The sequence below is a fragment of the Notolabrus celidotus genome, chromosome 1 (genome assembly GCF_009762535.1).
Source record: "Notolabrus celidotus isolate fNotCel1 chromosome 1, fNotCel1.pri, whole genome shotgun sequence".
Taxonomy (NCBI): Eukaryota; Metazoa; Chordata; class Actinopteri; order Labriformes; family Labridae; genus Notolabrus; species Notolabrus celidotus.
In genome coordinates, this window is record NC_048272.1 from 24,085,405 (window position 1) to 24,097,864 (window position 12,460).

A 12,460-nucleotide genomic window follows, 5' to 3' on the forward strand; every position below is an offset into this window, starting at 1 on the left:
ACAACCCACTGATACAAAGACCTTGGGAGGTGGTGGAGGCGTGATGGGCTTTGGAGGGGGGCTAGGCGATGGAGGAGGCTGGACAGGGGAAGGTGTGGGCTCCCTGGGGGGAGGAGTTGGCTCTTTTGGGGGTGGAGGGGTTGGTTCACGAGGAGGGGGAGGGGTCGGAGGGGGGGGAGGTAGTGGTGGAGGAGTCTGCTTAACTGGGGGCAGCTTTTTGGGTGCTGGTGGAGATAGTAGTGGGGGGATGACTTTTCTCTGGGGGGCAGGTGATTCTGGAGGGATGATGATTTTCTGGGGAGGTAGGAAAGAAAAGGGGACAGCAGAGAGGTGAGTGTAAACAGAAAGAAAAACAGGCGTCAAAATGAAAGAGAGGAAATGTTGGGAGGAAGAAAATTGGAACAACAAACTTAGGAATATTCAAAGTTCCCAAAGACAAAATAAGTTTCTATTTTTATTCAATGTTAAATAAATATCAGCTTATTTTCCATCTTAGCGAACATTGTCCTGGGATAGCACTGACTGCCTCCTGCTGTGAGTCTCTAATCTACCTTATCCACAGCTGGATGGACTCCTTCTTCCCTTGTTCGCTGTGGATTAGACATTACGATGACGCCCTCTGTTAGCCAATCATCTGGCTGCTGCTTACGCCTGCGTTCTACTCGCCCAATTCCTAGCTTCCCCTGAAGCTCCATGATGAGTCGATCTTGAGAGTTGCTCTTGTTCACGATGATGGGTCCCATTTTACGTCGCAGCATTCCATCCTTGTACATTGGATGCACGTTGGACGTCTCTTTGGTGCGCTTTATGACCGACTTGAGCTGGAGAGTACATGTGTAAGCACATGCAATTCACCAAAAAAGTCCTTGTTGAGGTGCACACACAAGCAGGCGCAGGATGTCTCATTCAAGTGGGAAATCTGCTCAAGCAGCTCAATAAGATTTTGTCAAAATGTTCACGTTTTCCCACGCACTTGTGAATCCAATCACATTTGCATGTAAAAGCGAAGCACAGCTTCCAATCCAACAGTTCTACTCAAAACTATGAAGACAACTCTGACATGCCGGATACTGAAGTCAAACAACACAGGCGTTTCACAGTGTCTTGCACATTAAGTCTGTGCCAAAGCAGGGCCAAAAATTTGAGAAGCAAAGTATGCTCTTTCAAAAACATGTGCACACTTTTGCAGCGAAATCACAGCATCAATGATTAAAAACACATTTTGTGCATCATCCACAGGTTGCATAAACATCGCAGGCCGATCCCTATGACTAACACGGTGATGTCGACTGGAGCAAGTAGGGGCGTGCAGAAATATCCTTTCAGCAAAGCTTTCAACATCAGCCACAAATAGTCTGTGCAGGGAGATTTCTCCCCCGAGGCATTTTGCAATTGCTATGCAATGACACCACATGCACCACACCACAAAGATGGAGGAAATTCTCTCATCAACACACTGTTTCTTGTACTTTTTAACAGCTCCTCAATTTTTGTAGGAGCCACTCTCCCAAAACAAGCTTATTTAGGTAACTAGAGCCACACTCGGCCAGAGTAATCTGACACAGTGGTTCTGCCCTTCTTGTCAGAGATAATTAATGTCTTAGACCACATGGCCAAATAATAGAGAGACCCCATGGGGTAATAAAGACTCTCTAGCTGATTGCCAGCAGCTTATTTTGGGAGAGTCAAAGTTGTTGTGTCCTACTTGGCCAGAAGCAGATAGTCGCTCAACGGCAGAGGGCTGCTGTGTGGGCAGGTCCAGCGTTGCATCTGGTGTCCCGGGGCAGGAGGAGGGGGTGAAACACTCGTCTATCCAGCTGGACTCAGTCATGGGTGTCAGAGTTCCCTCTCGGCTGAGATCAAGGTAAAATCCATCTTCTTCCTCCCAAGATCCGTCTTCAACTCCAAGCATAACACTGGCAGATGGCTGGTTGTCACTTGCTTGGTTAGAGTCAGAGGCTAAGAGTTTATCTAAAGCATTGTCAAATAAAGGCTCCCGGCATGGCCAAGTGAGATCCATTAGTTCACCTCCAGGCTGTTCTGTCAGAGGGGGGGAAAGGCTTTTTGACGGTACAGTGGCAAGCAAAACTGGCGAAGCCCTGGGACTGCTCGAGGCTGGAACATTGTAATACTTTTTGATGACTGGTGCAGGACTTTTAGGAACCGCAGTTTCAGTCTTTAGGACCGGCACTGGGCTTGAGAGCCTTGGGAGAACTATTGGGCTAGCACACTTCAAGAATGTTTCAGGACTAGAAGAACTAGGGGTATTAGGGACTGTCCAAGGACTAGCAGTCTTTGGAACTGGACTTGAAAGTCTTGGTATTGAGATTGGACTGGCACTCTTGGGGACTATTTCTGGACTAGCTCTCTTTGGTGTGGTTATAGGACTATGGATGATAGGGACTGTCACTGGACTTGATAGCCTTGGAACTGTGACTGGACTGGTTGTCTTTGCAGATGATTCTGGACTACTACTTTTAGGAACTGGACTATAGCTATTAGGGATTGGGCTTGAACTTTGGGGGCATTTAAGATCAGGGGGACTGGGACTTTTGGCTCGAAGAACAGGACTGGGTTTTGTGGACACAGTAACAGGACTAGGGCTGTTTGAAACACCAATTGGACCCGAGCTCTTTCCAGGAGAACCTGAGACTTTAACATCAGCAACTTCAGAGGCTTCACCTTGACTAGGAGGCTTTGCAGTACTAGAGATACTGAGGGTCTCCACAGTAGAGATCTCAGAGGTTACACTGACACCATCATCTATCTGTTGGATCTGTGTGTACTGAAGGCTCTTGGATGATGACATCACAACTGTGGAACCAGCTGAGGATGCAGGGACTGAGGAACCATCCTCATCTATATGGAGCTCAAGAGGGAGAGGAGTACAGGAGGGAGTATCATAACTAGAAGGTCGGGGAGTATCCACTGAAGCAATACTAGGATTTATAGATGGAGTGGTTACTGCTTGGGCAACCAGTGAACCATCTAGAAGTGAAGGGTCTATAACTGACTCCTGATTCACTGACAACTGAGAGCCAGACTAAATCAGGCGCAGGGGTGTGAAGATAGCAATGTTGAAAGACAGGACACACACAGTGGTGGAAAAAGAGAGAGAGAGACAGCAGGAAAAACAGAATGAGAATGAAAAGAGTGAATAGAAAACTGTCTCACAAAGAAAGAAAGGTAGGGGCAGTGTTCACTCAAGTTTTTAACATAATTGTACCAAAGATATGACAAAAAAAAAACTAGCATTGTTTTAATTTATAGAGAAATTAGGTCCTGTTTGTGCAGTAGCTCATGCAGGGGACATAAATCTTAAAAATAAATAGAATTGACGCATCTTCATTAAGGTCTCATCAAAAAAAGACCAGAGTTAATCTTAACAGACATGGATTAGTGTTATATGGATTAGATAGGAAATTGCATGGGATTGCTTTTTTATGTTTTATGTTCTTCCTCTAAATGTTTCAAGTTTGTAACAAAACTTCAAGGTCATACATGTAAATGTCATCAGGCTGCCACGAGCAACACTCCAGGAACACAAATATGTAGTCAGTGAATGGAAATAGTAGAATCTAGTTCATTTTTACCATTAATGAAATAGTTGTAAAATAAGTTTGGTTTCTCTTGTTAAGACAAGGCCCTCCTCATTTAGAGTCAGAACTACCATGACATGAAATCGAGCCCCTTGTAAACGATACTTACATTGCTTTGGACCTTGAAGTCAGACAGCGAGGCCATTAGCTCGTCCAGCTCTCGCGTGGCGGAAGAGGCAGACATCCTGGCTTGCTGCTTTTCAGGTGTTTCCTCTTGTCCATCTGTTTGTTCGTCTGATACAACCAAAGGTGTGGGACTAAAGCAGAAAAGAAGCCAGCGCCATTAGGACCTTCCACTTATTATGGTAATATTACTTTCCTGTGCAATAATAATAATATTAACAGTTGTATTTAATGATAAAGTTGGCTTACATGGGTGAGGGCACAGAACTTTCCAGCTCATCCAGAAGGCTCTCTACACTTGGCCGTACATCCTCTATTCCTCGAGCTGCTGCACCACGTTTAGGCTTCTCCAGTACAGGTGGAGGCACCTTGCCTGCATTAGAGACTCCATTCTCCTGGATATGGTGGATGACGCTGCTGGCAGGCAGTGGGGGGGCTGTTTCTTCTGTTACAGAAAATAAATCTGAATTAATTTCCTCCACATATCCCTAGTGCATCGTTTATAATACTGAACCTGTAACACAGCAAGGGGCCTAAGTTCAAAAACAGAAATGTCAAACGTAAGAGTGACACCAGAGTTCCTGCAGAGAAACATAACATTTCATATATTGGAGAAATAGTCTCTTTGTTTACCTTCTGTGGGGAAGGCAGGGGTGCTTTGCTGGACAGCATTGAGCTCCAACAGCAGGCGGTCCAGCTCAGACAGGTTGCTGCCCAAGGATGAGTTCATGGCTGATGAGTCACTATTCTTCTGCTTATTAGGAAAACTGTGCAGAGCAGAGAGGGAAAACAATGTTTATCATCATTAGAGCTGGATATGAATAAAAAATCCTGTTTTATCTTTAGACAGGTACTACTTAGAAAGCTTTTTCTTTTATATCGTATCCATTATTCAGGTACTGTATAAAAACATTCCTTTCTACAGCTGGGGCGAAATGGTAGAATGTTTTCCAGGGTGCCAGGTAAAGTTGTACCAATTCCTTTTTTTATGATTTGGGAATGTATTTGTTTTTACAAACATTCAAGTAAAGACACAAAAATAATGACAATACAATAAAATAAAAATTAAAAATAAAACAAAACAAAAGACAGAGCAGAACAAACAAACAACAAAAGAACAACAACAAAAAAACAGACAAAACAAATTCAGACAAAAAACATAAATTTGACGGATTATTTATAAGATGTACCGATTCCTAAAGAGGTCTTACCTGTAAACGTGGTCCTCTTCACCAGCGGGTTGGGTTGGACTATCGCTTTCTCTAGACCAGGGACTTCTCTGAGCTGAGCTGAAGGACTGAGGAGAGGAAGTAAAGTCAGAGACGGAGTCAGACAGAGTCTTCAAAAGTCCATTCGATAATGTAGCAAGCAGCAGTGACAGAAGGAACAGTTTTAATGAATCATTTCACTTTAATTTATCATACAACAATAACATGTATATGTGTTTCTTCACCTCTGTTTCATCTAGTCCGTTGAGCTCAGAGGGAGCTGGTGGGACTAGGGGTGGGGAGCAGATGTCTTGCTGGATCTGACCCCCAACAGGGATGGAGTAGGCGGTGTCGTCAGATAGGAAGAGTGGGCGCTTGGAAATGTGGGATGTTGTGGACTCAAGGTCCGCCAACAAAGCATCTGCAGAGAAAGAAAACAAGATTTTGACATTGCAGGCCTGAAGGGAATTATACTTCCAGATAGCGCTGGTGGACAGGACAGCATACATTATGTTATAATGTGAGCCAGCAGAGACTTGTAAAAAAAAGATTGTACTACACAACTTCTAATGAGGCAGCTGTCTATTTAATAACTGACGTTGAATTGAGCCATTATGGATAGTAATGCAAATCTGCAAGCGGATTCCCAAAGCTGGCTTTACAGAATGGGTTGAAGTAGCTTAATTGTGTGATGTGTCTTATTCACTAGATCTGATCTAAATCAGACATTCCTATCTCGTACAATATGATACAATACAATACGATACAGTACAGTATACGGATGCACACAATTAATCGATTATCAATAAGACAATTAAGACATTACTTGAAACACGCATTTTTGTTTTCAATTTTCCGTCACGTGGAACAAACATCATGTGGTCTCATATTTGGTTCAGCTATCAGGGAGGTGTTTCAAGTTTAAAGCATGTTTCGATGTGAATCAGTTAAAGGTGTTGCACACAGCGGAGATGCTCAGCTGGCGGCTGCAGCTGTGCGTCAGGTCTTCACTTTTTAAAGAGGATCAATACGCAACTGCTGCCAACAACAACACGGACACCAAGGTTGGCAACTTTAAACAGAAAATTTCCCACCTTTGGATACAAAGACAACAGACTGGTGGGAATTGCTAGTACGCTATGTTTGCAGACCAACAACATCAGAGCCGTCTGGGCTTTTCTGCAGCTGGACTGATTATGACCCGGTTGCGCTCCCGGCTGACACCTGACCGAATACACATGATCATTCCTCTCAATAAGAACGAGTAGACAGAAAACTGGACACTTTGAGTCTGAAGTACTTTTCTATTGGTATTATAAGCCTTCACTTTGTAAGATTATGTCCGCAGAGAATACTTTTATGAGCCTGATCAATGATAATCAGTGTTAAACATGTACCCGTATTCAATCCCGTCAGTTATATGCATTTTGTTGCTGTAGAAAATATAATTTTGGTGGCTAAAACGTATTTGGCCTTTTTTTTCACATAAGAATAATATGTGTATATACATTTTATTATATTGTTATTGATTAATCAATAATTGATCGTTAACATTTCCATAAATCGATCACGGAAAATACTTGAAATGTACATCCCTAGTACAGTATGATATGGTATGATACCGTTTGAACCGATATGGTACGGTACGGTACGATACGGTACAGAACAGAACAGTACGATACTGTACAGTAAGATAAAATATGATACGATACTGTACAGAAAGGTACAATACGATTTGACACGATGCTATACAGTACGGTACAGTACAGTATGATACGATTCACAATTACATATTATACACATAGCACATAACCTTTATCGCAAATGATTCACATCTAACACAGCATTGATAAACGATAAGAGATAACACCATGTTTTAATGATAACATTAATAACACTGCAATATTAAATGTAGTGCAAGCCAAATGCTTTAAACATTAGTATTCATCAATGAATATCAAGTACTTAGTACTGTAAATTCCTGGCAACTCCTTACAAGCTCTATAAACACAGGATCAACAACTGTATCTTTCACAACTGCTCAAAAGCCCATGTGCAGTGACATCAGGTGAGTTGGAGTTGTAAAAGTTGAATCATGCAGCCACAGCCACTCCTTTGGTTACTCATTGACCCTCGTCTGCCCCTCAATCCTGCCATGTCTTAAATCCAAGAGTCACTGTCAGGTCTGTGACCAGGTCATACTTGCTCATATTTACCATCTGACAGCAACCATTCGTCTATGAAGGGGTCATTTAGTATTTTGAGAGGAAGAAAACAACTACTCATTTAGCAGCTCTAACCAGCAGGTAGAAGGACACATAACATTATGGGGGATTTAACCAAGAGCTCAGACTGTATTACTGAATACTTGGGCTTATTTTAGCGCGCTCACTCACCACAGCAGGGTTTAGTTTCTCCTGAACTTCAGTAGCACTACGAACAAAGACCCTAAGTAGCCCTAAAAAAACCCATGTTAACATACTTTGAGTACAAATTGACATTCATACCCAATAACTTAGTTTCCACCAAAGGTGTTGTCAGTTTTGTTCATAAACAAAACAAAAGATCCAGACAAATTTGAATCAATGAAAGGCTAAAGTGGATTATGTAGGGCACAGCTCAAATCAGTTATTGTTCCTTATTGCAGCAAAACAGACGGATAATAATGAAGCTGCAATTAACTGTGAGCATTTTACAAATGTAGACAGAACATCACACTACTGCTAATATACAACACATCACACATCACAGAATAAAGCAATGGGGCCAGACAGACATAAAACATAGCTTCAGTAACATGAAGTGGTGACGTACCTTAAAAAAGACAAGACATAAGACCAAGGGAAATGAAGAAGATGTAATTCAGAGAAAGAAGAAGAAACTAAAGAGGAAGAGGGCAAACTAAACAGACTGTCTGCCAGGCAGGAACTGCCCCTCTTAACTCTACCATCAGTGTAAGAGAGTAAGAACAAGAAGGGCAAGGGGGGATTCATCTAAGAGGTCAGGGTATAGAGGAGAGGGAGGGGTTAAAATTAAAGCCAGCTCCGACCTAGCAAAGCTTAAGTAAGTAGAGATGGTACTCACGCAATTGACTCCCCGCTGAAACTGTCTCTAAAGACAGAGTTGTCCAACTTTGCCTAAACAACGTTACAGCAGATGAAAAGTACACACACACACACACACATACACACACTGTTGGGAAATGAGGAGAGCTGAGAGCAAGCAGAGCTCTTATCATCAGAGACATGCCCATCGGAGGGAGTGGTATCAGAAAGGTATAAGGTACAATCAACCCCTCCTTCACGCTGTCAGCACACGCTGCTGAGGTCTGTCATGACTCACACTCAGATTAATGCATATTACATCGTCTTCAAAAAAAAAAAGGAGCTGCAACCATACCAACCAGATTGACTGATTATTTGTGCATTAGAAGAAAAAAATCTTGGATTCCAGCTTCTTAAAGGTCAATATTTTCTGCTTTCTTTACTCTCTTATGACAGTTATCGACACTTTCTTGTTTCTACGTTGGGCTGTGGACAAACAAGACATTTGAGGATGTCGTAACAGCCATCTAAAAGCCCTTTTAGACATTTGTCCCCTATTTCTGACCAGACAACTAAATGCAGGTATGATCGGCAGAATAATCCACAGTAAGTGTTAAACAAGATGTGAGCACATCAAGATGACACCTGAAAACAAACTCCATTAATACATACAATACGAAAATGAATCCTCTGACAGCATACCGTAGTATCGTCAGTGCAGAAGACTTTTGGGCTGTCATGTTTCCCAGACAGAACGGAGACACAGCAGAACCAGAGCCAGATCAATACCTGATCCACTTGGCCAGACTTCACATTAGCGTGGTTAGCATGGCTGGCATGCCGGTTGACTGGGTTTCATAGCCACGGCTCCGTTCTGGACGCAGAAGCCCAGCACATTCCTCAGAGTGGCATTATGGACACAGCACAGCCTGCTGTTTACACTACTGCAGCCAGCTCGTGCTGGGCTGTAGATAAAACAAACCCAGGGGAGTAAAGACGCTGCCACTCTTTGTAGCTCATACCAAGTTTGGGGTATGATGATGAAACCTACAATTCACAGACCATCAAAAGGACAGGTGCAATTCTCCAGTTGGCTTCTGGTCCTTTATGAGGAAGTCAGCAAGTTTGTGAAGTAATTCTTTGAGGTTTTCTTCTCTGACAAACCCAGAGGTTATGACTTCTTGTTGAAAGCATTTCCCACGATGCAGCTACGAGATATGATCATACCTTTTTAGGTGAAAGGCTACACTACAAATGTAAACATAAAGAAGTACTGAAAGGACTAAACAAAAAATAACAAGATCATGGATGAGGAGGAAAACAAGCCACAACATGATTTACATCTCATCAGAAACTCTACTGAAACACTGCATAAATAAATAGTGAGGCCTCGGTGCATCTCTGCTGCTGCTGGTGTCAGAACAAAGTTTCCTGCGGCTGGTGGACTAACATCAACAGATGTTAGTCCAGATGGTTTACTCAAGAGATGTTAATCAACTTAGCTCTGGAGCTGCACCGGCTTTAACCCTGCTCAGAAAGAATCTGCTGCTCCTAAACAGAATTACACAAAAACATGAACCTCCAGGCTATATGAAATACATATCCTGTTAGACAGCAGCTCTGGTGAGATCTGTTGTACCACCCAATGTCTAAACAGTCTGACATAAAAAAAACAACACCTCAACAAAGAGGCTTCATTACCATCTTTTAAACATTAAATATAGAAACTAGAGGTTTCAGGGTCCCTTTGTTCACTAAATACCAAACTAGACATGCTCCGGCCCATCCACACAATACACAAACACACAGAGGTGTGTCAGCCTCCTCTGCCAAGGGAACATACCGTGACACACTAGTGCACGGCACAGACACGTTCTCCAGTGACCAAAAATGGAACTACAGTAAAACAAGGAGCTCATATGAGACATGCAAGTGCTCAATCTTCAAAACGAGGCCCTTAAATCATTCTAATCCTTTCTCAGTGGGGGAAGAACCTTTACAGAGAACTTTTTTTGGGAGCATATTTTAGTATATTTTTAGAAATACAGGTAAGAGGCTTCCCTGAGAACTTCTGTTTGATGTGTTGAAGGAATAAAGCTCGGTAAAGCCTTGAGAGACCCAATTTCCTGAGAAGCAGCGGTTATGAGAGGGTGACAGATCCACTCCTGCTTATCTAGAACAGGCTACATTCACACATAACTAACACACTTTTTATTTACAGCTACACAAAAACACCAGCATCCTGTTGGCTTTCATGTCCATTACACTAAATATGACATGGCAGGGCACAGCTGGGTTCAAACAATGAGGAATGGTGGAGGGAGTGGCGAGAGATAGTGAGTAAAAAAAGGAAGTGTATGCGTGTGTGTGTGTGGTGTGTGGTGTGTGGTGTGTGTGTGCTCGAGCAGCAGGCAAATCCTCAGAGGCTAGAATGTGGGTTGACGCAGATTAAGGAGACTCCCTTCCTCCCAGATGAATGGTGTGCATTTTAATTACACAAACGCGGCTCGGCATGGGGCTCATTACTGGAAAGAGAGAAGGAAAGAGAGAGAGAGATAAAAGTAAAGGACTTAGAAGATTGGTGTGGCCAAGAAGGGTTGAAAAAGACAGGAAAATAAGACATGCAGGGAGGGGGGTGCAGGAAATTGAGAGGATGGGAAGGAAGCCATTTGAAGAGTCATGTGAGGTATGTAAACAGCAAAAGAAAGGACAGATGTTGGGTCAGGATTTAAGTTGCAACCTCTCATAGTCAAAACTATCATTAGAAATACAAATAGAGTTGATACTGAAGCACTGACTGACTTTATGTGGTTGGTTTGATAGAAGTGCTGCACATCGACAGAGACAAGCTGACAGGATATCCTGCATGCTCGAGCTCCTATCAGAGCTGACCACTGCAGAGGGAATCAATGCTGTCCACAACTCAACACATCTCCTGTTTATTTAGCTCTGCAGGAAGGGGAATACAGTGGATAGCAAAAGTCTACACGACCGTGTTAAAATGGCAGGTTTTGTGATGTAAAAAAATGAGACCAAGATTAATCATGTCATAACTTTTTCTACCTTTAATGTGACCTATAAAATGAACAATTCAACTGATAAAAATTATAATCTTCTAGGGGGAAGAATAAAAAAGAAAAAAGAAAATAATGTGGTTGCATAAGTGTACACACCCTTTTATAACTGGGGATGTGGCTGTGCTCAGTATTAACCAATCACATTCAAACTCATGGCAAACAGTAGTCAGTATACACCTGTCATAATTTAAAGTGACTTTGATTAATCCCAATAAAGATCAGCTGTTCTAGGAGGATTTTCCTGACATTTCCTCAGTTGCATCTTACAGCAAAAGCCATGGTCCACAGAGAGCTTCCAAAGCAGCAGAGGGATCTCATTGTTGAAAGATATCAGTCAGGAGAAGGGTACAAATAATGTTCCTAGACATTAGATATACCATGGACCACAGTGAAGACCGTCATCATCAAGTGGAGAAAATATGGCACAACAGTGACATTACCAAGAACTGGACATCCCTCCAAAATTGATGAAAAGACGTGAAGAAAACTGGTCAGAGAGGCTTCCAAGAGGCCTACAGGCCATGCTTGGACTCCTATCCAAAAAGACGGAGTGCTGTAATAAAATCAAAAGGTGCTTCAAACAATTATTAGTTAAAGGGTGTGTACACTTATGCAAACACATTATTTTATTTTTTTATGTTTTATTCTTCCTCCTAAAAGATTAAAAAAAAAATTTTAATTTAATTGTTCATGTTATAGGTCACATTAAAGGTGGAAAAAGTTCTGACATGATTTATCTTGGTCTCATTTTTTTACATCACAAAACCTGGCATTTTAACAGGGGTGTGTAGACTTTCGCTATCCACTGTAGGTCCAAAGACATGTGACAAAACACAGCCTTCAAGAACCTGCAGGAGGTGATGTTGAGTCGTGTGGAATAGCCGAGCACACCCCTAACGCCTAATTCAAGGCAGGTATACAGAGCAGGCTTTATCTGTTAGGTCTATGAATGTTGAGGTATTCACTGAGATATGAGCAGACACCAAAGTGAAGCCAACAGGGTGATTATCGGCTCCAAGATCCTGTCTGTGCAGCTATTTCACCTGTGTTGCCTAACCTCCTTTCTGCATCTCCCTACCCTCATTCCTGTAATTTCTCCCGTCTGTATCTGATGTGTGTTTCAAGGTGCACGCTTGCTGATATGAATTCCTAACATGCCACAGCTTGTCTTCCAAATATGAGGGGAAGAGATGGAGAGAAATGCGAGGTGCACACAAGATGGTGTGATAAGACAGAAAAGGAGTAACTAAAGGCAAGACAGGGCAGATCAAGACAGTCAGAATGTCAGCTGTTAAACAAAGGTTAAGGCTTTGAGTTTTATGCATGCCTCAATGTTAGACGTTAACAATGAGCATGCATAAAACAATCCCCATTATGAGAAAAACCCTTCTGTTCCTCGCATGTTCATG

The 12,460-nt window shown here is 42.4% G+C and overlaps 1 protein-coding gene across 1 annotated transcript in view; it reads right to left on the reverse strand.

Moving 5' to 3' along the window:
* LOC117814498 (paxillin-like) overlaps positions 1-12,460 on the reverse strand; it is a 33,554-nt gene that overhangs the window by 6,502 nt on the left and 14,592 nt on the right. Inside the window, exons 2-6 of the mRNA XM_034685875.1 lie at positions 5,176-5,351; positions 4,934-5,019; positions 4,356-4,489; positions 3,972-4,167; positions 3,709-3,856 (exon numbers count right to left, since the gene is read on the reverse strand). Of these exons, the coding sequence (XP_034541766.1) occupies positions 3,709-3,856; positions 3,972-4,167; positions 4,356-4,489; positions 4,934-5,019; positions 5,176-5,351 (740 nt within the window). The remainder of the gene's footprint in view (positions 1-3,708; positions 3,857-3,971; positions 4,168-4,355; positions 4,490-4,933; positions 5,020-5,175; positions 5,352-12,460) is intronic.